The 25,011-nt window shown below is 50.9% G+C and overlaps 1 protein-coding gene across 2 annotated transcripts; it reads right to left on the bottom strand.

Annotated features, from left to right (window-relative positions):
- Positions 1-1,000: 1,000 nt before the first annotated feature.
- Positions 1,001-24,960, bottom strand: BAG3 (BAG cochaperone 3). 2 transcript variants are annotated; one of them, XM_084995691.1, is made up of 4 exons: positions 24,453-24,960; positions 8,050-8,376; positions 5,547-5,951; positions 1,001-2,362 (listed from the first exon to the last, which is right to left on the bottom strand). In XM_084995691.1, exons 1-4 carry the CDS (start codon positions 24,636-24,638, stop codon positions 1,556-1,558), a joined length of 1,725 nt encoding a protein of 574 aa, XP_084851817.1. In that variant the 5' UTR covers positions 24,639-24,960; the 3' UTR covers positions 1,001-1,555. The 2 variants fall into 2 exon arrangements, with proteins under 2 accessions (XP_084851817.1, XP_084851818.1); XM_084995692.1 differs by having other exon boundaries at positions 1,001-2,359.
- Between the last annotated feature and the right edge of the window lie 51 nt (positions 24,961-25,011).

The raw sequence follows: 25,011 nt of genomic DNA, 5'->3' as shown, positions 1-25,011 counted from the left end.
AAAGGGGTCACATCCTTTGCTGTTGATTCATCTAAAAAATAGCCCAGTGGGCTTTTATCCTATTTGCACACTTGAGTTTCTAGAATCAGTGGTGTGTCGTTAGCAGTCAGCTTGTACTTCTCAAATGAGTTCAGCCTGCAAAGACGTTGGCGGGTCCCATCGGAATGACTTCAACCTTTCTCATCAAGCTGAGAGCGGCAAGTGCACCAGTAGGTATTTTTGTGTGGCATCGTCAGGCACCCATATTAAACTCAATACAGTCATGAGGAATTCAGCTTGGAGCTCTCAAGTCAGCGTGCTCCCTGGCAGTTCCAAGGTCTCAGGCCCATCTTCCTCTTCCTTCTCATTTTCAGGTTTATTTGGCCAAGGACTTAAGAAAACAAAATCTAGCACATGTCCACCTTCTGGGGCTGTGGTCCTTCCCAAGCTCTTTAAAAATGTGAGAACAGGAAGATCTTCCACTCAGCAGCTTCAGAGAGCAGCTGATCCCTAACCCCAGTGACTTCTAGGAACCCAAGCTGGGAAGATAACCTGGTCCTGGGCTGGTTTGGTGACCCAGAGAGTGTCAGATAAAGATGACCCCAAGACTCTCATAGAACACGTGCCCAACCCCCAGCAACCTGCATAGAACGCTTTGGCCAGCCTCCAGCAACATTGGAGACTGGTTTTCCCGTGTACTTTGGAACCCACTCAGCCCCCTGATGGGGCTTAGGATGGCCTGGGGTCAGGTGGGCAGAGATGGACCTTGGCCAGGGCAGGCTGAAGAGGTGTGACAGGCACATTCCCATTAGCTGAGTTCACAGCTCTGGGCCTTCCCAGGCTCTAGCTGCAACCTGAGACTGAAAATGACTAGGACTCACTGTCTCATGCGCCGGACCAAAAGAGATGTTACGAATCCCAGAACAGGCTTGTAAATGCATCTGCTGTTCATTTTTCGTGAAGCCGGCAAGAGACTGTCTTGATGCTGCCCTTCTTCAAAGTTGAGAAACCACAGAAGACATTCAGAGTTACGTTATTACTTTATTTCCTTTTTTTAAAGTAGCACTAAAGTCATCCAACATACAGATATATTCCTATGGCTCCATACACATTTTATGTCATCTAACGTATTTTAGCTATGAGATGATGAAGGTCATCCCATTAAAATGGCAACATTTCTGAAAAACGGGTTTCATACTTGGTGATGGGAAACTGACTGCCTGTCTAACTGCCCCCCCCGCCCCAGTACTCCTTCGGTCCAAAACTATAGGAAGACAGTTCATAGCCATGGCTGACATCCGGGGCCCATACAGAAAGGGCCCAAAAACAATAAGCGATGGGGTTAAACTTCTGTAACAAGCAACTTATTTGTACAGAATAATACAGAAGAAAAGCATCGTTTTCCTTTTAGCCCTTTCATTAGTGTGTTTTGCCTCCACCCAGGTTACTGCGTATCAAGCGGCTATGAAGAGTAAAAACCAACTGATTTTAAGTCCCTGAAATGCATGCAACTTAAAATTCCCTAAAGCACACAATCAGTTCCCAGCCTCCAGGTCTGATTTTTACTTAGTGGAGACTACGGTGCTGCTGGGTTAGCAGCTGCATCTGTCGTGCTGCTGGGGGTTGGAGCTGCTGCTTCCTTGGCTTCTGGCTGCTGGGTTTCAGTTTTGAGATCCTCTTCATTTCCCGTACTTTTCTTGCTCTTGTCTGCTGCCATCTCCATGATTTCCTGCAGTGGCTGATCGGTTTCAAGAGAGCTGGGCTGGAGTTCATAGACCTGGACTTGACCTGGGACATCGATTGCTTTCTGTTCAAGTTTTTCCAGAATGGTCTGAACCTTCCTGACGCCGTCTCTCCTGGCCTGGCGGACATCAGCTCGTCCCTCAGGGTCTACCGAATCCAGGGCCAGTAGCTCTTTGGTCAAATACTCTTCTATCATCAGGTACTTTTTGTCTGTCTTCTTGCCTTCAAAGTTGTCCACAGCCTGCTCCAGCCCTTGCACCTTCTCCAGGATGGCTTCCACTTTCAGCACACCTGGATGTTTTGCGGGAACTTCAGCTTCTCCTGGTTTTGGGGGTGTGGCTTCTGCAGGGGCAGGGCTGGGGGCTGCTCTCTCTTCCGCAGCCACATTTTTGGGGGAAGAGGGGACAGCAGGAGGGGCGGGGCTGGGAGGAGAAGGCGCTGGAGCAGAGGAAACTTTTATTTCCACCTTCTCAGAGGGAGGCGGGGGCTTCTGCGCAACAGGCTGGGAATCTGCCTCCTTGCGGATCACCTGAATCGGGATGTGTCCAGGAAGGAGATCTGGTCCAGCTGGGCCTGGCTTGCTCTCTGGTTTGTTTTCAGGTTGGGGGACAGGAGAAGGTTCTCGATGGGTCATGGGCTGCTGAGAAGAGGCAAGGACACAGAGATGGTTTTAATAACTGGCTGAGAATGACACACTAGTTTGTAGCTAGCACAGACTAGAAGAAAACAGAAATGACTTGTAAAAGTTTAACAGTATAGGAGTTCCCGTCGTGGCTCAGTGGTTAACGAACCCGACCAGCATTCCTGAGGACTTGGGTTCGATCTCTGGCGTTGCTCACTGGGTTAAGGATCTGGCGCTGCCGTGAGCTGTGGTGTAGGTCACAGATGCTGCTCAGATCCTGCATTGCTGTGGCTCCGGTGTAGGCCAGCAGCTACAGCTCTGATTAAACCCCTAGTCTGGGAACCTCCATGTGCCATGGGAGTGGCCCTAAAAAGACACACACACACACACAAAAAAAAAAGAAAAAAGAAAAAAAAAAAAGTTTAACAGTATAAAAGATTCTTGGCGTCAACCAACAGCTGTTACGAAATAAAACTATGATAAGTGTCATGTATGTGACCAAACTATTGTTACGCTTCCATTCGTTACCTTGGTCTACTGGTCTGTTACCTCTCGTTGAATTTTTCTGGAGATGGTATTCTTACAGCAATGCAAAGAAAACCAATATAATTTTGAAAAATGAAAATGCCAGAAACGCATGCCAAGTGCTGAGTTACTCCAGCTTAAGGCAAAGTCCTGGGTGACTCAGACTTTCAGGTGATGGAGCCATGGAGTAATTATTGCCACTTGTCTCCATTATGCTGTGACAGTCTCTGCTCGGGGTGTGACCGTCCCATCTCCTGTTTCAGAAAAGTTATAATTGTCTTTTTTTTTTAAACCTATGACAAGCCTCATGGTTTCTGCCCAGACTGATGTATTTTTTGAGAATAAGCAAGATGCCTAAAATGGGTAACCTTGTAAGAATTCTGCTGGGACACACTTGTGCCAGAGCTAACACTCAGCTGGGCAGCACTTCTTCAATGTGACTATAAGCTATGCCACATTAAAAAAAAATGAACTATGCTTAAAACAGAAGTATCGTGGTTCATCTATCATTTAAGTGAGTATCTAAAACACCCTTGTTCCCATTGCAGCTCATTGGTTTCAGAACCCAACTAATATCCACGAGGATGCAGGTTTGATCCCTGGCCCCCCTCAGTGGGTTAAGGATACAACATTGCCCTGATCTGTGGTGTAGTTTGCAGACATGGCTCAGATCTGGCACGGCTGTGGCGGAGGCCAGCAGCTGCAGCTCCGATTTAACCCCCTGCTTGGGAACTTTCATATGCTGCTGGTGTGGCCTTAAACAAACAAACAAACAAACAAACAAAACCCTTAAAAATCTCACACACTCTGACTTCATCAACTGGGAAATAAGAGTTGGACTACATTATTGCTAATGTACTTCCAATTCAAAAGGCTAAATCTCACTATAATGTTCAGTTAGATCAAATCTTTGCAAGTCTCCAAAAAGGGATCTTTGAACAAGCTATAAAAGGGAGGCCACCACAAACAAGGTTAAAGGAAGTGGAAATAGGATTAAATATTGTCTCACCAATTGCAGAAAATACATGGGAAAAATATGAGTAGAAATATCTCCAGCTATGCAAATGGAGACTTCTTTCTCATTTGAAAGGATTACTGAGTCTGAGTAAAGATCTGACACATAGCTGGCTGACTGAACACCCAGCAACCTCCTTTTCCATCAAATCTCTTCTGCCAACCCAGATGCCTTCAGCTTTGGCTCTTACCGCTCATGAACCAGCCACATGCCCTTTCCTAGGTTTGGGTTTCCATGGCTGAATTAAGTGACTTTGGAAACACTTTAGAGGGGACGCCCTGTGGCTTGTACTCTTCAAAAATATCAAGGTCATGAAAGCAAAGAAAGACCAAGAAACTGTTTCTGATTAAAGGAGACTAAAGGGAAATGACATTTACAGGTAGTGCTTGTGGTCCTAGATTAGATCCCGGAACAGGGGAAGGAGATTTGCTATAAAGGAGACTTGAAAATAGACTGTGTATAAGATAACAATGCTGTAAGGATGTTATATTTCCTGCATCTGATAATTCTACTGTTATGCATGAGGTCTCCCTCTTAGGAAAATATATGCTGATGTTTTTAGGGATAAAGGGGCACGATATCTACAGCTAAATCACAGACAATTAAAACATACAGGTAATATGTAGAGAGGGAAAATGATGACGCAAATGCAGCAAAATGTTAACAAACAGCATATGGGTGAATCTTTGCTTTCATGACCTTCACATACACTGGATTTCTCTTCTCTAAGGTTGAAATCATTTCCAAATAGAAAAGCTTAAAAAAATAACAATAAAAGGATGGTGCTCTGTTTCAGGGTCCTGGACAACGTCACTATTTACAGTACACTTGTTGATGAGGGGCTTTCCTCCTAAAAGCTGTGGATGAGAATCCACTTAGTTGCTGAATGTCCTCATGTCACCAGAGCCCTTCTTCCCAGGAACCAGCGCCCACATGTCTCCACTAAAGGAGGGGCAGACCCGTGCCTGTAACTCTGACCAGGCAGGAAGGAAAGTCTCCCATCCCCCCAGCCAGCCCGGCATCAGCCAGGTAACATAGAGGAGGAGAAAGGATGGGACACGGTCCCTGTGGTCAAGGTCAGAGCAGCTTAGGAGAAGAGATGAGCACTTCTGAAATGTACAGAATAATCAGATGCACAACTGTAAGGGACCCACACAAGACACCGTGGGCAAGATGAGGGGGCTTCATGGAAGCGGCAAGACTGGCTCGTCCCTTGAAGGACGAGGAGAGCTTGGATTGTGAAGGCATTTCAGGAAGCGGGTTCAGCATAAGCAAAGGCACAAAAGAGGAGATAGAATGGATGGGCCTGCAGAGGGGGGAAGGGCTATCAGTGCGCAGGAGACACCAGGAGTTTGAAGGACCCTGAAAGAGTGGGGTGGGCACTAGGACACCTGGGGCCCAGGTGTGTGTGATGCCATGTTCTGCCTACTGTTTCCCATCGTGGTGGTTGGGGCTCTGCCCCTGAGGCAGCTACAATGAAAAAAGAGCAAAAGCTGTAGAGCGTGCTGAAGGTTCCCAGTCCTTGCCTGCATTTCTGCTGACAACCAGTCATGTGCAGGATCTCACTTCCCCCCCTTACACGTGTGTAAACCCGGAGGGGCTGGTGAGGGGGACCCCTGGGCACCTGCGCAGAGCCCTCTGGCCCGACACCGACTTCCATACCTGAGGCCTGTCGACCATGGTGTGCATGCGGAGGGACGGTGGGGAGTGCACCGGCGGGCTGCTTCTGGCCGGAGAGCCCTCCCGGCTGGACGTGCTCCGGACTGGTGACCGGAACGGGGATGCGGCCCACGTGGTCCGGGGCTCCCAGTCATCCCCCTGGATCTTGTGGTACACAGGCTGGTGGGTCTGGTATTCACCCTGCTGAGCTGGGTAGTGGGTCTTCTGGGCTTGGTGGAAGGAGGGCTGGGCTGCCGGCCGGGTGACATTCTGCTCATGTATCACAGGGATGGAGATGTAGCCCCGGGGGAGTTGGTGACTGCCCAGGCTGCTCCTGCCTGAGGAGGAAGGCAGGCTGGCCGAGGAGGATGAGGACGAGCAGTCTGAGGCAGCTGGAGACTGGGACCGCTGCAAGACACAAAGGGCAGACCCGGCCCCATGAATGACCCTCTGCCTGGCCCTCCACTCAGGGCAGCAAGTTTTTTTGCTTTTTGTTTTGTTTGTTTGTTTTTGCTGCACCGGGGGGGGGGGCATATGGAAGTTCCCAGGCCAGGACGGATCAAGCCCCAGCCACTACAGAGACAAGGATGGGTCCTTTACCAACTGCACCCCAGCGGGAACTCTGAACAACAGATTTATTACGACCTCCTATCTGAAAGCCTTTACATAGTCAGAATGTAGTGTTAAGATTGGGAGCTCAGAAGTCAAGAGGCCTGGGCTCAAATTCTTAACAGCTCAAGAGCTTTAGGAGCCACATTCAAAATACAGAAAAGATGGGAGTTCCTGTCGTGGCTCAGAGGTAAAGAACCTGACTGGTATCAATGAGGACGTGGGTTTGATCCTTGGCCTTGCTCAATGGCTTAAGAATCCAGCGTTGCAGTGAGCTTTGGTGTAGGTTGAAGACATGGCTCAGATCCTGCGTGGCTGTGGTGTAAGCTGGCAGCTGCAGCTCTGATTTGACCCTTAGTCTGGGAGCTTCCATGTGCTGCCAGTGTAGCCCTAAAAAGCGAAAAAGTAAAAATAAAAAAATAAATAAGATAAAATAAAATATATAAAAGAGTGAGCCCTCCCTCCTCCCTCTCTGGGCTGGCCTGAAGGTTCAGGAAACTAGTCCGTGCACGTGCCCCAGGACCAGTGCCACACACAGGGAGCACTTGCTACATTTTACTTGTTGTCACTTCATTTCCTCCTTCCTTTAACTCCTTTCCTGATGATTTACAGATAACTCAGCTGGGCACTGGGAACTGTGTGTGTTGTGCGGACTAAGGCAGGCCAGGCCCCCTTCCCTTCCAGGCCCTCTACTTTCTGCTCTAGCAAACCAAGAGGGCGTTTCCCCAGCTGGCTTCTAAGAGCTCTGCTGGAGTTCCCGTCGTGGCGCAGTGGCTAACGAATCGGACTAGGAACCATGAGGTTGCGGGTTCGGTCCCTGGCCTCACTCAGTGGGTTAACGATCCGGCGTTGCGGTGAGCTGTGGTGTAGGTTGCAGATGCGGCTTGGATCCCGCATTGCTGTGGCTCTGGCGTAGGTCGGTGGCTACAGCTCTGATTCGACCCCTAGCCTGGGAACCTCCATATGCCGCAGAAGTGGCCCAAAGAAATAGGAAAAAAAAAAAAAAAAAGAGCTCTGCTCACTCAACTTTGTTAAAATTTCTCTGATGGGTCACTTTTGATTTTTACAACAAAAGCGTTACAAATATAACTATTGCTTCTCCAAGAAAGGCAAACAGGCTCCTGGTGTCCCACATTAACCATGACTTTCTGCCCCTGGAGCAAGCACTTGTGCTCAAGAGCAGTGCCAGGGGACGCGATGGGACGGTTTGCCGACAGGAAAACCAAGGGAGCTTATGGCTCAGAAAGCCTACTGGGGTCCATGGCCTCAAATCTCAGCTAAGAACTGGATTAAGAACCCTTCTTTAGACGTTACTGCACAGAAGTATTGGTTGGCTTCAGGCTTAAAACCTTAAAAGCAGCTCCCTCCCTGACTTTGAATTTTTGACTTTCTTTTAAACTGTGGGATGCTGTGAAGGCGGGTGCAGTTTCCCATTTCCAATCAATACAGCTCCAAGCAGTTAACACCACCTGTCAATAGTGAACTGAATGAACTAACAGAGTACCTCTGTGTCTGGCACAGAGAGCCCCATGGGAATAAGGGACAGCCAATCAGGAGCCAGAAGGCCAGGCTTCCGATCCCCACGATGCTGTCTCCTACTTCATGCTTTTGGACAAGCTGTTTACCCTTCTGAGCCCGAGTGCTTTAACTACAAAAATAAGCCATGATCCCTGCCCACCTGAAAAAGCAACCTGTGAGGTATGGCAGGGGAACATGGGCTGGCAAGCCGGCGAGCTTTGCTGGGTGACCTCTGATGCTGCAAGCCAGGCCCAGATGCCCGCATCTTGCCAGCTGCTGCCCCGGGCACCGCCCCAGGGTCTGGGGCAGCCTAGGAAGCACGACAGCTGCCACCCCCAGGGTGGTACCCCACAGGCCCGCGAGCCAGGCCTCTCCTTACCTCAGGTCCCTGGGAGGCTGGGGGCTGGGCTCCCGCAGCTGCCACTGCCTGTCCGCACTGCTTATCTGGCTGGGTGGCTTCCACCACACCCCGCAGAGGTGTCTGGGATGTCTGTGGAGCGGTGGGGGCCGCCTCAGCTTGGAAGCGCTGCACCCCCGGCTGGGGGTGGGCAAAGAAGGGGCGCAGCTGCCGGCTCTCAGCGCCTTCGTGGAGGACAGGGATGGGAATGTAGCCTGGCCGGAGCTGGGGGTACACGGCATGGCCTTCCCTAGTGGGGAGTGCCCTGGAGCCCTCCCGCGAAGGCCCGTTCGCAGAAGATGTGGTTTCCTAAAATCAAAGGAGAAGAAACACAGACCAGTCAGAAAGTGAGAAGCAAAGAGCCCTGAAGAGGAGAAAGAACAGTGCCAAGCGTGCATCTTCCAGAAGGACTCTGGGCCTCGCGGTGTCAGCAAGGACTGCTGAGCACTGGAAGCGTGGGCGACCCCCCTCCCCGCCCTCGACGTCTTCCAGAAAGCCCCCTCCCCTCCAGGGCTGCTGCCTGCCCAGCAGTCTAAGAATTAGAAGCATCAGGAGAAAGCAAGTGAAGCAAGGCATCTCCTGAGCACAGGCAAGGTCCCCGTTTCCCAAACTGGCAGGACAGGTTTCTTTTCCAGATGATAAGGCAACAGTGCACCTAGGATTTGCCTGCCTCCCAAATCTTCAGAGACCCAGATCAGAGGATGTGAGGAAGATTCAATTCCAACTTGGTAAATTACAACCAGCTTCTCTGCTTCCTGAATGGTCCTCATATTTCCTAACAACACAGCGCTGTGCTGGACCCAACACAGGCCTGGCCTGGAAACCTGCAGAGAAGGGCCTGGGGTGGGGGTGGGGAGGCTGCCTCCTCAGGAATATTTTCAGAACAAGCCGTAAGAAAGAGAGGACCACAAGGAATGCAGAAGCAGCAGAGGATGCGGACAAAAGCCGGGGATTAATTGTGCTGGTCTGAGGATGCCAACAGAGCCTGCTGGGCGAGGAGCGGCTGGGGTCTCCTGTCCTCTTATGAAGTTCTCCCTTCTGTGGCCTGGCTATTTTGGGACCCTTGAGAAGGCCAAGTTCCAGATGTACCACAGAGAAAGATCTTGTTTCAGACAACAAGGCTGGCCAGTCACTCACTGGGCAATGTCACTTGTCACCAAGCAAAGGCTGGGCAACTGAGGCCAGGGACCCCCATGGCCTGCGGTCCTATCTCCTGAGCACTGGCAGGTCCTTTTATGGAGAAGGGGCTAAGGTCTGTGCCACTTACACACACCTGAGCGGACTATTAAGAAAGAGTGTGATCCTTCCTAACGAGGGATTTGTTTGCAAAAAAAGCTGAAGGCTGAGGCCCTAGGAGCCTCGGGGTGTAATTCTCACTGGGGCAAATCTGGCCAAAAGTAGGGAAAGCCAAGGACTGATCCTGGAATTTAGCCCTCTGAGACCCACAAACTGCCTCCCTCCTGAGCCCCTGCCCGAGAGGGCCTCCAGCACACAGGAGAGGCAAGGGTGTCACCACGTCCTTGGGGACACCAGACAGGCACTCTCAGATTAGAATACCCACGTGCTCAGGGCGGCGGCATTATTTTAGCCTGCTTAACTCTCAGGTCACCCAAGAGCAGGGAGTAGGTCCAGGCCTCACTTTCAGAATCGAATTCCTGCCACGAGGTGGGCACCGAAAGGCAGGCAGCAAGAGGCAGTGAAGAAACCCTGTGCTGCTCGATGCTGACTCATAACAGGCTGTCAGGCACTTTACTCCACTCGCTGGGGCACCCATCCTTCCAGCCTGGAGCAGGAGCTTGGGCAAGTGCTAGGACGCCGCCTCTGCTGGCTTCTTCCTGGCCACACACAAAAGCCTTGCGCCATCCGCACCGTCCATGGAGCTGGCCAGTTAGCCCTCATCCGCCAGCCAACTCCTTCCTGGTGGCTGCTAGGTACCACGGGTTTACCAGACCGGTGAGGCATAAGCCCTGCCAACTGGGGGCTTATAAGACACTTTAAGGCTCCATGAAAGAAAGAGGAAGCAAAACCACCTGGAAAGCACAGGAGGCCCTGCAGACGGGGGTGGGGCTGCGGGGCTTTTCCAGCAGGACGGGGCTTTCCTAGAGAGGACGCAAGTTCATGCTTACCTCTTCTAGTGATGTGATCTGGGGTAATTCTCTTCACCTCTGTGAGCCTTAATCCTTTTTCTAGAAAATGGACCAAGCGACACCCATGTCACAGGACACAGACAGGACTGTCATGAGGTTTTATGAGAGCTTATCAAGAGGGATGCTCAGAAGGCCAAAATGCGTGTGAATTCTCTCCCTAAATAGGCACAGGCTTATGCTACTCAGACCCCAAAGTGTCAAAGGAATCAAATCTGAAGGACAAAGTTATCTGGTGGTGAATGGAGTCAGAATGGCGGTTGGACCTGGAGGAAATGATTGCCTGAAATGGGTCTCGAAAGAACCTTCTGAGGAGACGGCAGTGTCCTCTACCTTTCTCTGGGTGGGGGTGGTAACGGGTGTTAGCCTGTGTACAGGCCTCGCTGGCTGTTCGCTTCTCTGGGTCCCCTGCAGGCTGCCCCCTGCCGCAGTCCACCCGCACCATTCAGACTGAACAGGTAGGGCTGCCAAGCCTGCCACCCCTGCATAGCCGGCTACCGGCAGTGCCCTCCCCGGACACCTCGAAAAGGCCTGGCTGCGGATGGCCCCTCCTGGGGAAAGCCCCCGGGGTCCAGAAGGGACTGAAGCCAGCACGCCAAGAGGTGTGCACTTTATCTCACCAAACATACTTTGTACCTCAATTGAAAGAAAAAAGGGAAGAAAAACAAAGGGAGGAGGGAGAAGGGAAGAGCAGTTCCACCGGCCCAAGGGGCTGCGACAGCAGAGACTGCGGCCGGGGCCAGTATCTGACCTGGGTCTTGGAAGCATCTTGGGGACAGTGAAGGGAAGCACACAGTCACTGCAGGGCAGGGGAGGGGGGGAACAGGTGTCAGACCAGCAGCGGGAAAGGGGATGGCATCTGAAGTTGAGCGCTAAGCTGAAGAAAACAAAGCCGGAGGCCAGAGGGTCCCACGCCTACAAGAGTCACCTAGCGAGACGGGAAGAACCCCAAGCAGGAACGAGGACACATCAGGAAGGAGAGGAGTCAGGCACGAGGGTAAAGAAGTGAGGGCAAAGCAGAGCCGAGCACCTGGAAAGGGAGGGGCGCCCAGGAGGAGTGGGAGGTGGAGGCGCTGAGGGAAAAGGGCTACAGCGCAGGCGCCAGCTCTGAAGCCGGGGACTGAAATGGTCCTCGCAGGGGTCCAAGCTGGGAGGCAGGGTGGTTACGAGAGGCCTGGAGGCTGCTCTCCTAGAGTCCTGAGGTCTGCACTCCGGGTTCCAAGTGAATTAATGAACCATTTATGCCATTTAATAAAAAAGCCACACCTCTTCATGCTCATCACCTCTAAAAGAGGCAGGCTCCTCTGCCAGTCCGTGATGATTTTGTTTAGAACTCGGTGCTTTGACTGAGTTAAAAACCACATCACCTCTACAGAGTAGAAAACCAAACACTTCTACATGAATGAGTAATTTACATCAACAATGAAACGCCCATCCATGGCAAGGTCCACACGGGATGCTGATGCCACCTCTGTTTCTACTCTGCTGTCATGAGATCGCTGCCGGCACCAAATACTTCAGTTTTTACTCACCAAAAAGCACCACCTGAAAGAGTTAAATTGCCCTTTCTAACTTCTGTGGTGTTTTCATCACGGTCTAGTTAAAAAAAAGATGTAGTTGTTTTTTTAAGAAAAAAGTTCAGGGAGTTCCCTGGTGGTTCAATGGGATAAGGACCTGGTGCTGCTATTGCTGTGGCTCAGGTCACTGCTATGGCCTGAGTTTGATCCCTGGCTTGGGAACTTCTGCACGTCACAGGCACAGCCAATAAATAAATACATAAAAAGAAAAAGGTTCAAAAATGTTTACTATTTCTAACTCTCCTAAATCCATAAGATATGTTCTCAAGTTCAAGCTCAAGTCCAGGAAAAGCCCATTAGAGCTTTTAGGTTTTTATAACATCGTTCCTAGAAGACTCACTACCTGCCCCACTCTGACGTCACCAGGGACTGGGGAATCTGCTTCCTGGGGGTCACACTTCTGTGTGACCCCGATAGAGGGACAGAACACCATCACAGTGACCAAGCAGCCAGCAGGAGCCCTGCCTCCTCCACGTCATGGCTGCTTAGCTTGGTAAGGAGTGGTGATGGCATTACAGGAGTCACCTTCCAGCCGGCTCAGCTCAAGACAACAGGAACACAAACAAGAGCCTGACTTTCCCTGCTTATCTCACCGAATTAACTTAGACAATGAACTCCTTAATTCTTTTTTTTTTTTTTTTTTTGTCCTTTTTTTTTGCTATTTCTTGGGCCGCTCCCGCGGCATATGGAGGTTCCCAGGCTAGGGGTCGAATCGGAGCTGTAGCCACTGGCCTACACCAGAGCCACAGCAACGCAGGATCCGAGCCACGTCTGCAACCTACACCACAGCTCACGGCAACGCCAGATTGTTAACCCACTGAGCAAGGGCAGGGACCGAACCCGCAACCTCATGGTTCCTAGTCGGATTCGTTAACCACTGCGCCATGACGGGAACTCCTGAACTCCTTAATTCTTAATTCTCCTTTGCATGCTGCATTAAACCTCGGCAGATACCAAAGAACTCCAGGCTAAAAAAGCAGGAAAAATTATCTCAGATGAGCAAACTCTGCCCTCTCAACTGCAAGATATCATTACCAGACAAGTCTGGGGTCAGGTTCTGAGCCTGAGCGACCTCGAGGCTTACCCAAATCTTGTTTGCTTAAGAGCATGTCTGAACTTTGCTACTGATTTTAGTAACAATGTGGATGCTAAGGGGACAGCCAGGTGACTTGGGAAAAGACCGTACTTGGTCCTAAAGTTGGCTCTGCCCCTCAGTTTGTGCACGAAGGGAGCAGCTCACATCCCCTCCCTGGACCTCAGCTTCCTCAGCTGTGAAATGAAGGGGCGGCCCAGGCGCTCTGGAAAGCAGCAGTTCTCTGACCCTAGGGGCATCAGGAGCACCCAGGAAATGCCCCCCCAAATGCAGGATCGAAGCTCAAATGCAGCAAAGTCCGACACCAGGTGTGTGGAGAAGCCCAGCCCGGGTGGCACGGGGGACACTATCAAAATGAGGTTCCCTCCAGTCCTGACAATCTCCATGACCTCTGATTTCAAGGCCTCTCCTGGCTCTAAACATTTACATAAAACTCAAAGACAAGGAAAAGCTGATGTCACAGAAAGCTAAAAATGACCACTCAGTTAAATCATGTCGGAAACTGCTGGAGCTCAAGGTGCCTCAGAGTTTCACGTGACAAGAGAAGAGGAGGAAGCTGCCACTCCACGGAAGAACTCCTCGCACCTTAAAAGCAGGAAAGAGCATAAATCATGAAAACAGGCCCTGGGAGCCCCGACTTCAGTTCCACGGTATAGCACTCTTTAAAAAGTGGGCTCAGGAGTTTCTATTTGGCTCAAAATAGTGTCTGTGAGGACTCAGGTTCGATCCCTGGGCTCACTCAGTGGGTTAAGTAAGGATCCAGCGCTGCCGCAAGCTTCAGCATAGTTCGCAGATATGGCTTGGATCTGGTGTTGCTGTGGCTGTGGTGTAGGCCGGCAGCTGCAGTTCCAATTCAATCCCTGGCCTGGAACTTCTATATATGCCACAGGTATGGCCATAAGAAAAAAAAAGAAAAAAAAAAAAGAGAGCTCAGATGGAGCTCCCACTTTGGTGCAGAGGGGTTAAGAATCCAACTGGGGCAGCCTGGGTCACTGCAGAGGTTCAGGTTCAATCCCTGGCCCGGCACAGTCAGGATCCAGCATAGTTGCAGCTGTGGCACAGGTCACAGCTGCAGCTTGGATTCAATCCCTGGCCCAGGAACTTCCATATTCAGCAGGTGTGGCCATAAGGAAAAAAAAGTGGCCTTGGAGTTCTCTGGCGGCTCAGTGGGCTGTCACTGCTGTGGCTCTGGTTACTGCTGTGGTATGGGTTCAGCCCCTGGCCTGGAAATTTCTGCCTGCTGTGGGCATGGACAAAAAATTTTTTTAAATAAAAATAAGATAAACAAGCATTCTTTTTTTTTTTTTTTCCTTTTTTTTTTTTAAGCGGGCTCAGAGTTCCTGTTGCGGTGCAGTGGAAACGAATCTAACTAGAATTCCTGAGGATGCACGTTTGATCCACGGCCTTGCTCGGTGGTTTGGGGATCTAGCACTGCTGTGACCAGTGGTGTAGGTTGCAGACAGGGCTTGGATTTGGCATTGCTGTGGCTGGGGTCAAAGCTGTAGCTCCAATTCAACCCCTAGCCTGGGAACCTCCACATGCCCCGGGTGCAGCCCTAAAATGCAAAAGAAAAAAAAAAAAAAAACGGGCTCAACACCTACAAACCACAGCTCCCATCCATGTGGTCTGAATGAAAGGTAACCGCCTGCAGGACCTCCGCCTTGACAGCCCTGGGGTCTTAAGTAGGACACAGATTCTCTTAACTGGGTTTTTAGGCCAGGAGAGCCTCCCACCAGTCCGGTAGTGACTTTTACTAATGACACGTCAAAACTTCTAAGACAAAGAAAAATAGATGGAGGGAAATAGGAATCTTGGAACTCCCCGCATAGCTAGGACTTGGATCAAAATAAAGGGGCTTGGTTTTCAGGCAGGAAGCAAAACAAAAGAAAAACTTCCTTTCATTTGAAAAGCACACACAGAGCTGAGCTTCAACCTCCTACCCCAACTTTCCATTTGGTATTTCAGGCTGTAGATCTGAAAGAGGCTGCCAGTGTGATACATAAACAGACATCTACATTCCCAGCCCAACTCAAAATTTCCACTTGACTATAAAGGGTCTCCCTCTGCCCTCAGCCCTGTTTGGGGCACATAATGGATACTGGGCAACCTCTGAGTAATAAGCAAAGTCCACATCCACCGAAGTCAGTGAGACAGGAGTCTTCGCTGCCCATCAACTCTGTAAGCAGTCAAGTCCTGGGTGACTGGAGGCTTCATGGGACATGCAGATAAAAGTATTCAAGTATGTAGACTTCATTCTGGGATTACCAAGATGGAAGTCCCCATGTGTTTTCACCAGGGAAAATTTTTAAGATGACATTGCTTCTCTCTGCAACTGTATCCAAACATGAAGGAATGAAGGAGCATGAGCCCTCGGTTCCCAGGTGCCATCCTGGACTCCAATCTCACCAGCTGTGTGCCCTCAAACAGGACTCCTTGCTACTAAGACTCAGTCCCCCCCCCCCCCAACTATAAAAATCCCCGTGCCTGCCAGGGACTTTTGCAAGATTTAAGTGAACTAGGGCATGAGAAAGTCTTTATAAACTCTGAGCTGTCCCATGCCCTACACATCCACAAATAGTTATTGATGGACTCAGCTTTTCCCAAGCAACAGTTGGTTGAGCCTATTGTTTACAAACTTGTGAATTTGGATCGAACTCCTTAGTGGCCTCGGCTAGTTGCTAATAAGCCTGACAGAGTTAGATGCCCCTGAACCTGAGAGTCTTAAGAGTGCTAATTAGCAGGGATGTCCTTTTCTCTGCTAAGGAATGTAAGTAAAGTTTCACAATCTAGAAGCCAACATGGCCAAAAACAACTCCATGGGTCCAAACCCCACTCCTTTCTCCCTCCAACGAGCCCAGGCTCTGAAGGGGGCTGCCTTGTGGACCTGGCAGTCTACACCCAACCTGCAGGGATTGGGCTCCAGCACAGGTGCCCCTGAGACCTAGGGGAGAGCGCCAAGTCAGGCTGGGGCAGGAGGAGCTGCCCGGGGGAGGGCAGAACACCTGCTGGTGTCTCCCCAACATCCTCAGTGTGTCTCCCCAGGGTGTGGAGTGGGTGTGTCCTGCTGAAGGGAGTTGCTCGGGGCTCAGAGTCCCCCACCCCCTGGAGCCCTCCTCTAGGATTCAATGGAGCAGAGGTGGCCCAAGGTCACATGAGAAGTTACTGCAGAACCAGGCAGAGAACCTCAGTCACCAGAGTCAGCTCCTGAACTCAACAGCTTCAGGGAAATTAAAAGCGATCTACCTCTCCTTCAGGAGCAAAAAATAAATAAATGGGTAGGGATCTGCTTTAAACAATCTAAAGCCACAAATCACAGACGGAAAAGCACCTCAAATTTTCATATCAAGAAAACTCTTATCTGAATTTAGATAAAGAGACCTCTTCATCCCCATGGGTGCATGTCCATGGGTTTCTGGAGGTCTGGTCTCAGACTCAGGTGGAACACTGGTCACTCACCAGGCTCCTCCGCCCGCGAGACACCAACCATGCAAAGCATTTGTTGGTATCAGGGTGCTGGGCTTCACTAGACACGCATTTTGTGCAAAACACAATTTTCAAGAGAAGTCTCCAATTCATCAACTACAGCTCAGGCAAGGGGAGGCTCTGAGGGATGGAGGCAGCCTTGGGGTGCATTTCTGGGGGGGACTCCCTCCCACCCTACACAGCTTCCCAAAGCATCCCACCCCCAACAACCACACTCCCCCACAGGGGTGGTGGCAATCAGAACCCGCTCCCACCCATGGTGACATTTCTACCCCTTAGAGCTGGGGCTAATACACCTGCAGGTGACCAGCCAGTCATTTATGTGGCTCTGTTTCCCCCCTGACACCACTGGGCACCTGGTTGCTGCAGGCACTGTCCTTGGGCCTGTGCAGAGACTCCGAGGGAGACCCTCCCCTCAAGCAGTGGGGGTTGAGGGTTAACACAGCACCCCCACAGAACAGAGGATACACGATTCCCCTGGCCCTTTGGGGGTGAGTCCACAGGTAATGGGGCTGCAGAGGCTCCAGAAGGCCAAGAGGTGAAGACCTGACCCCATGCTGTACCCCCAAGTGACTGCCCAGCTCCTCCTCCCCTCCCGGGGGGCACAGGAACCCCCAGGGAAGGGGGCTGAGGGCATCCAGATATTGTGGAAGGAGTTAGCTGAAGTGGTTCCAGGGGGCTAGGAGGAGGCCGTGCCCTGAGAAACAAGACCTCACGCCCATCAGGACCCGACAGACCCACGTCCAGCCAGCACTGGCTACTCACGAATCCCCTCCGACTGCCTGGTGAGGGTGGGGCCTGTCTCCACCGACCGCCCTCATGTGTCAGGTCGGCCGGGCCCTGGCTCGTCGCTGCCCGTTTTCAGGAGGGAAGGCTGAGGCTCGGGGAGAATGAGCCATTTACCTGAGACACCAGAACCCAGGTGTGTCTGACACCAAAGCCGGACAGAGGCGAACCCTTAGCTCTTCCTGCACATCCCGCTACGGGGTGATGAGGGCAACCCCTCCCCTTCCCGGGGTGAAAGGCAGCAGGAGGGAAGGCACTTCCCTTCACCCAGTGGCGGAGCCGGGCTGAGGCGCAGACCTGGAACATTCAGTTCGGTGCGCTCTGGGTCAGGGAGCCAGGGCTCGATGCTGAGTCACTGCCTGGCTGTGGCAGGGCAGCGAGAGCGAGGGCACTGGGCTCACTTCTGAGTCACCACAGCCGCAGGACTCCACACTCGCCCCGGGAGGAAGCCCAGCTCGAGCCCAGCAGGAGAGCCGGTCCTGCTCCGCGCAGGGTCCGTGCAACAATCCGGAGGACTCGAAAGCCCGCGGCGGCCGCCTCGGCCCCTCACACGAGCGCGATCCTGCCTTCCTGCCGCCTCCATCTCTAAACCGGCCGCTCTTTCACCGCCCAGGAAGATGTTTTCAAAGAACTGAAAAGAACTACAATTCTACCTCAATTTAAAGTAAATGACACTTTCAAGAAACCAAGGAAGTTGCTTCAAAATAGGAAACGTCTGTTCTTCAACAGGACGCGAAGGACTTTGCAGGGCAAGGCTCCCTCCGTCCATCACCAGGGACCCAGCCCTGTGGAGGCAGGTGTTTACAGGCTCCTCATGCAGGCAGTGAGCGACCTACAGCTCTGGCTCTTCAGAACTGACAAGGGAAAGAGGGGCTTCGCCCTGCAGCACCCGAGCTTCCTGCCAGCCGCCCGGACCAAAAAACTGCAAAGAAAACCCCGGAGACGCCTTCTACAGAGCGGAGGCTGCTCTCTGCGGCTGTGGCTTAGCGACGTCTGGCAGCGAACCAGCCTCCAAGATGCTGTGTCACTGGTGAGGACAGAAAAGAGCTCCTGCAGACCTGTGAGGACGACCTGAGGGAAGCAATATCCAAGTCCCCTGTGGAGAAAAGGCCGTTCAGAAAATTCAGTGAGGAACGTTTGGGAGCCCAGGATACCACTGTTTAGGGACCGACAGCATGCTGCCCACGACACCCACTTTAATAAGGGATGTTTTTCTTCAACCTGCCTGTCCACTCCGGAGCCCAGGCCCACGTTTTACTGTTCTCCAAGCAGAATCCTTCGATTTTACTGAGCCTGTAGACCCTGCCAGGCCCCCAAGAGGCAGAAAGATGAAAGAGACACAGACTCTGCCTCTGGAACGCTCAGCCCACAGGGACGTGACCCCAAGGCAAGGCAGAAAAGCACTGCCTTTTGAAGGAAAGATTCGAATTAAAGTAATGTGGAGTCCAGAGCAGGGACAGCTTGCTTCCACGTGGAGAGACGTAGCAAATGTCTTGAGGAGCATGGCACCGAGGGGGACAGAACTGTCCTCTATGTGGCATTTAACATCACGACTTGCAGAGAGCGGGCATGCAAAAATTTAGGATGGGATGAATGAGTGAGTGAAGACAAGGACCCAGCTTCTAAGTTCAGACCCAGGCTCCAGAAATGAGCCAACATTTCTGATCAGCTGTAAAGAGGTGGACTCAAGGCTGTTTATCCCCAGGGCTGTGCCTGGCAGGATCTGAACATAAAGGAGACGCCATCAGGCCTACAAGCGGCCAGTCTGTCTGTCACTGGCCTGGGGGTAAACCTCTGGCCACAGCAGTGTCTCTGTTCTGTCACAGCTGACAGTCCTCGGGCCCTCTCTCTCCAAGTCTGTTTCCTCATGCATAAGGTGCATGTGACAGCTTCCATGAGCTGCTCTGAGGATTTAAAGAGAAGAGGTTTGTAAAAGCACCCACCTGTGTCTAGAACATGTATATAAACAAATATGTTGACAGACCAAAAAAAAAAAAAAAAAAAAAAGGTTCATTCCTCCCTAAAGAAAGTCTCTCCAACTAAGCTCCTGCAAGCTGCCTGGCTTGCTGAGAAGCTGCCAAGGCCCCCAAAGAAATCGTCATAGAAATATGTGAAGACTTAGTAACATGAGCTATCTCACACAGCCACACAACGCCAAACAAGGGCTGGAGATCAACTTCCACATCTGCAAAAGGAGGGCATTTGGAGCCCAGCTTCCAAGTCCAGCTGTGAGGCTGAGGGCTGAGGCATAAGAGGCTCATGGGGGTGCAGAATGGAGTCACAAGCCCCGGGCGGCCAGGAGGGGCTGGAGAATTCCAGAGTCAGGTGTGGGAGAGGTTTCCTCAATGTTCATCAGCACTAGAGGGTCCTCAGAGGTTCCCAATAAGCAAGGCCTTTGTCATCTGCTGCTCCCAGTTTTCATATATAGGGTGTCTTAAATATGTAGGAGCAACATTAAAGCAGCAAAACACATGAAGGAGAAAGAGTAGGTTTTTATTATGCATCATTTCCTAATTTTTATGAAAAATACCAGATCATTAAAAAATGTCAATAGGAAGTAATAAACATGCACGGTAGTTTATATAAGGCAACTGTGTGTCGTTCCAGAAATGAGGACAGTGCTAATCAAGCCTCATGGGTGGTATGAAGCTTTCTGACTCACAAGCAGCCCCAACAGCATCAAACAACTAAGCCTTCCCAGCCCTGGCTAACGTCAAACGCCACCACAGTTCCTGTGCACTGACTCTCCCCTTGTAAAGGGCAAATATACTCTACGAAACAGGCGACAAGTAATGCTCAGTTCTTGCATAATCCAAACACAGACTGTTCTTTAGAGGGGAAAATGAAGGTCCTGGATGAGCTGGACTCGAAAGGCATGTGGCCATGTTCTTTATCCACCCCCAGCAAATAGCTAGCTATTCATCAGTCATAAAGAAATTTGCCCCAGAATAACTGCAATTTGCTGAAAACACAAAGCGCAGAATGGCCACTCATTTCCTGACTGTGTTCTGATTCTAAGAGGTAAACACGTTTGCAATCGATCTGCAAAGAGCAAGATGATCTCATCTTTAAGAAGATTCAGGAGGCTCTGCTGAACATGAAGCAGAACAAATGGGTCTCTTCACTTCAACTGTAATTCAAAACATTCCCTAACCTATAGGGGACAAGACTCTGAAAAAGAGTGGATATGTGTATATTATAACTGAATCACTCTGCTGTACAGCAGAAATTAATATGACATTTTAAATCAATTATATGTCAATACAATTTTAAAAAATGAGACACAAAAAACTAGAACAAAACAAGATTTCCAATTTCCTCTGAAAGGATGTTTCTGCCTGTCTCTCACAGAGCCTGAGAATAATCTGTCAAGTTACAGTGGTGAGACTCTGCTAGGACAGGAAGACAGAAAGGAAAGCTCTGACTTGCTCCTTCCTGGGGTTCAGAAGGGTCTTGGGACACCTCCCCACACCCTGGCACTGCCACTCCGCCAGGCTCAGCACCATCTTCACTCTCCTGGAAGCCAGCACTGGCAAAGTTTCACCACGAAGGAATGGAGGCTTGGCTGATGGCTCTGCAGGTTAGATGTTGAGCAGGAGCCCTTGAAGATGCCAAGGCCTATGCAGGCGCACACGATGTCCCAGCTCATCGTCCATCACTGGCTCCCAAATGCCAGTCTGGCAGAACAAGAACCATCAGGGGAGCTTTTCTGACCTACAGACTTCTGAGCCTTACCTTGTGGGATTCAGATTCAATAAAGGTTGGGGGGGGAAACAAGGGGACACATAGCAGGCAATCCATGTTCTTAAAAGGCTTCTCTGAAGGTTGCCAGGCGTGGGAATCTGTGCCAGGGACCTGGGACCTCAAAGACCTGCAGAGCTGGAACATGGAGGAGGGACTCGCCCTAGTCCCTGGGGAGGTTTAGGAGGGAGTGGCTCAGCGCCTCTCTCCAAAGTATCTGGCTTCCATTTACTTAGCAAGGAAAGCTTAGAGGAGCGGCTGCACTGAAACTGTACATCTCCTGACTCCACAGTGGATGCCAAGCTCTCTGCTGGGGAAGGGGCCGGGACTGGTACGAACATGCCAGTGGGAAGCCCACGTGTGCAGAAAATCGATATCCAGGAAGAGCACAGGTGGGGAGGTTCAGTGGCTCAGAGTGGAGCTGGATAAGGCCCAAAGCCTTGGCCTCTAGCTGCCGGCCTCTGCAAAGGGAGGACAAGGCACTTGCTTTCACTCGCCCCCCCCCCCCCCCGACTGTAAAAATGGGGAGGAAAAGAGACTCTAACAACCTCAGGGGAATGGGGGAGGATCATCTACAAGGCAGCAGAGGATACTAATAAACCAAAGTTCTAGTCTTTTTCTTCTTTCCATGAAAGCCATTCCTTTAACATTCGGAAACTGTCTTGCCCCAAAGAGGGCTTTCTCTGTTTTTCATGCTCAAGGAATAGCTCTTTACTGACTGACAGCATCTCCTCTTGAAGGTTAGGATGCTTGGTGAGTCTTCTTAGCTCAGCTCCTCTAAAACTACCTTTCATTTTCAGACAGAGCCCTTTTCTCATTCCTCATTCACAAAGCAAGTTCTGGTGTTCCTGCCATGGCTCAGCAGAAACGCATCTGACTAATGTCCATGAGGATGCAGGTTCCATCCCTGGCCTTGCTCAGTGGGTTAAGAATCTGGCGTTGCCGTGAGCTATGGTGTAGGCGCAGACATGGCTTGGATCCCACATTGCTGTGGCTGTGGCATAAGCCAGCGGCTACAGCTCCGACTCAACCCCTAGCCTGGGAACCTCCATACACCGCAGGTGCGGCCCTAAAAAGACAAAAATAAATAAAAAGAAAGCATGTCCCAGTATAAGGTAATAGAGAAAGATTTTTCCATCATATTTACTCTGCACTATGGGGTCATAAGTGACAGTGAATTAGCCACGCAGACGTTCTGTGTATATCAAAGCACAGGCTTGAAAGCAACGAAGCCCATGGAGCTAATGAACCGAATGTTAGTTTTCTCCTTATGATGTGGTGCCATGCTGACAAATCTCAAGTAATTAATCTGGTAAAGAGAGTTCTTTTCTTGAGTTGAACACACCCAGCCATCACCACCCAAGTAGTGTTCCAGCCTACAAATTTCAGTGTTTCATAAAAATTTAAGACATTTCTATCTTCTTCTGAACAGATCTACTGCCTCTTATCAGAACCTTCTGGTATAGTTCTCTCTTTTCTATTGGTTGCAGCGGAGTGACCGTTGGAAACACAGTTGAACTCTCTGGGTTTACTTCTTAGATAAATGAGACTGAGCTAAAAAATCTGTAAGGACCTTTCAACCTTAAAATTCAGATTGTTAAATTTTCACATCAACTTTTCCAGGATCAGAGTTCTTTTTGGTTGAGTAGCTCTTATTTTCTACTTGGGAAGAACAATAACAGTAATTCAACCTGGTTTTTCCCCCTTAAGAAGGTTTATGAAACCACAGCCTGACCCATCCACTGTGCGGGTACACAAAGATCTCAACCTGCTGGGTGAGTTTCACATTGAAAACAAAGTGCCGGCAAGGTGGGACTTACACTGCACTCACAGTGGATATGTTCAAACTTGATCCTCATTCACTACTAAGGATACCACTGGATTCTGACATCCCTGTCTCTACAGGACATTAGTCTCAAAATGACAACCTTTTTCTTTTTTTCTTTTTTGGTCACAATAAGGACCTCTTCCCTGGAGACTGCAGTAACAGAGGGGGACTGAAATGGGCATTAGTTTCACTCAACAATGGGCTGAACAGACACAGAAAAAAAAAAAAAAAGAAGTATCTGCAGTTATGACCATCCCAGCTAATTACAGCCTCTTGTACTAATTTTCAAAAATAAACATACAATTAATTTCTTATAAATGTAAGTTGCTAAATATACCCTGTCTCACTGTTGGGCACCAGAACTTTATATACACTTTTAAGAAAAAAGTACATTAAAATGAAAATGGATAACAGATCTTTCTTCTGAAATAATGACTTACAAAGCCTTTAATTTGGTGAATTTTTAAGTCTTCAAAATAACTTACCAGCTCATGACTTTTATTTTTATTTTGCCCAAACAACATTAACGCTACCCTTAATGTAGACCTCTTTTTGCCAAGCTTTATCTTTTGAAAAAGCTCAAATGGACAGAAAAATCACGAGAAAAGTACAGTCATAATTTTTTAAACACTCATTCCGAGTTTATATTTTCAAAATTTCAGGCTCCTAAGGATTAAGAAGTATATACCCTTACATAAATGTAAATAAGGCATACATCTGTATTCACAAAAGCATTACTACTCAATTATTTGTGTATTAGAAACAAATCCTGGGTATTGTAGTAACATAACAAGGAAAGGAATGTATTGCCATTTAAAAAAAAACAACAACACTTTTTCTCGCCAGTGTGAGGCAATGTCTAAGTCAATAGCCAACTAGGCGACAGTCTCACGTCTTTAGTTTAAAATTGCCTGGGAGAACAGCATCTTTTTTTTTTTTTTTTTAACAAGTCATTCTAGAATATATTCTTATCGAAAACAGTTTCAAACAAGAATACAATTTTAATTTCAAATTCAAGGGGCGGGGGGGATGTATTTACGTCAGTCTCCTGAGTCACTCTGTGCCTCAGGTGGAAGACTGAAGTCAAGATACCCTCAAGCAAGTTCTGGAACTTTGGGAGGTAAAAGTCCTTAGAGATCCTAAGAGACCCCCCCATCCAAGCTTGCCAAAGGCCCCCTGGCGTCCGACCAAGCGTGATCAGCAGAGTGAAACCAGGCTCTCAGCCCTGGAAGCCGGGCGGAGGCCGCGGTGGGGCCTGGCCCGGGCCTCCGAGGCTGACCAGGCCGATCGCCCCTCGCCTCCTGGCCCACGGCCCCTCGAATCCAGCCGGTGGACCGGACCTGGCACCATGGGGCGGGTCGCACTTCCCGCCCGACCTCCGGAAACCAGATGCAGCCCAGAGAGGACAGTCCTCCCCGGGGCCTCCCCCTCGCCCCGACGCCGGCCAAGGGCGGGCCTGGGGAGGGGGCTCCTGGGACGCGGCAGGCCGACTCCTGAGAGCTGGTGTCCACTTGGGGGTCTGTACGTTCCCAGTGGCCTTCACTGACCTCTGGGACACCGGCGCGGGCGGGCTGTGGCCGGCAGGCACCCTGCTCCTCGCGTCCCCGCAGCCCGGCCCAGTCCAGCCCGCCACCCCCATCCCCGAAGCCCTGTCCCGCCGCTCGCCGTCGGGGCGCGGGGGGGGTGGGGGTGGGGGGAAGTGCTGGCCAGAGTGCAGCTCGGGTCCCGCTTACCTTGGGGCCCTCGGGGGGCACGCGCGGGTCGTTCCACGTCGTGGTGCGGCTGTTGTGGTCCACGAAGAAGGGCCAGCCGGTTTGCGGATCGATCTTGATTTCCCAGCCGGGGGGCAGGGGGTCGCGGTCGCCGGCGCCGTTGCCGGACGCCATCTGAACCATCGGCGAGTGGGTGGCAGCGCTCATGCTGGGTCGGGGTCGGCCCGGAGGGGCAGCCGCCGGGGTGCCGGGTCACAGGGTCGCGGGGTGCCGGACTTCCAGGCGCAGAGTGGCTCGCTGGCCGAGGCCGGAGCTAGAGTCTTGTGGGCTGCCGACGTGTCCGGGAAGCCGGCGCTGGGCACCTTTATGAATTAAAGGAGGGGGTGACGTGGCCGGAGAGGGCTGGAAGTGTCTGGAAATAGCCTCCACGCTGCCAAAGGGGAAGGAGGAGATAAAGGGAGGTAGCAACTGGCCGGCTAGAAACTTCTGGTCCCATCCAGAGAAGTTGGCGGCGGCGAGGGCTGGATGCGGAGCTCCGCCCTGAGTCATCGGCTATAATCGTGGCGGGGCGGGGCGTGGG

The sequence above is a fragment of the Sus scrofa genome, chromosome 14 (genome assembly GCF_054392235.1).
Source record: "Sus scrofa isolate SSC_HxYL_T2T_F1_AM1 chromosome 14, Sscrofa_HxYL_maternal_Yorkshire_Landrace_v2.0, whole genome shotgun sequence".
Lineage (NCBI taxonomy): Eukaryota > Metazoa > Chordata > Mammalia > Artiodactyla > Suidae > Sus > Sus scrofa.
This window is presented reverse-complemented; position numbering and strand designations above follow the sequence as displayed.

Excerpts from the sequence above, each read along its gene's own strand:
- BAG3 (XM_084995691.1), bottom strand. The coding sequence starts at position 24,638 with ATGAGCGCTGCCACCCACTCGCCGATGGTTCAGATGGCGTCCGGCAAC. Across the intron at positions 8,377-24,452 it reads TGCCCCCCGAGGGCCCCAAG|GAAACCACATCTTCTGCGAA; the intron begins GTAAGCGGGACC and ends CTTTGATTTTAG. Across the intron at positions 5,952-8,049 it reads CAGCCTCCCAGGGACCTGAG|CGGTCCCAGTCTCCAGCTGC; the intron begins GTAAGGAGAGGC and ends TGTGTCTTGCAG.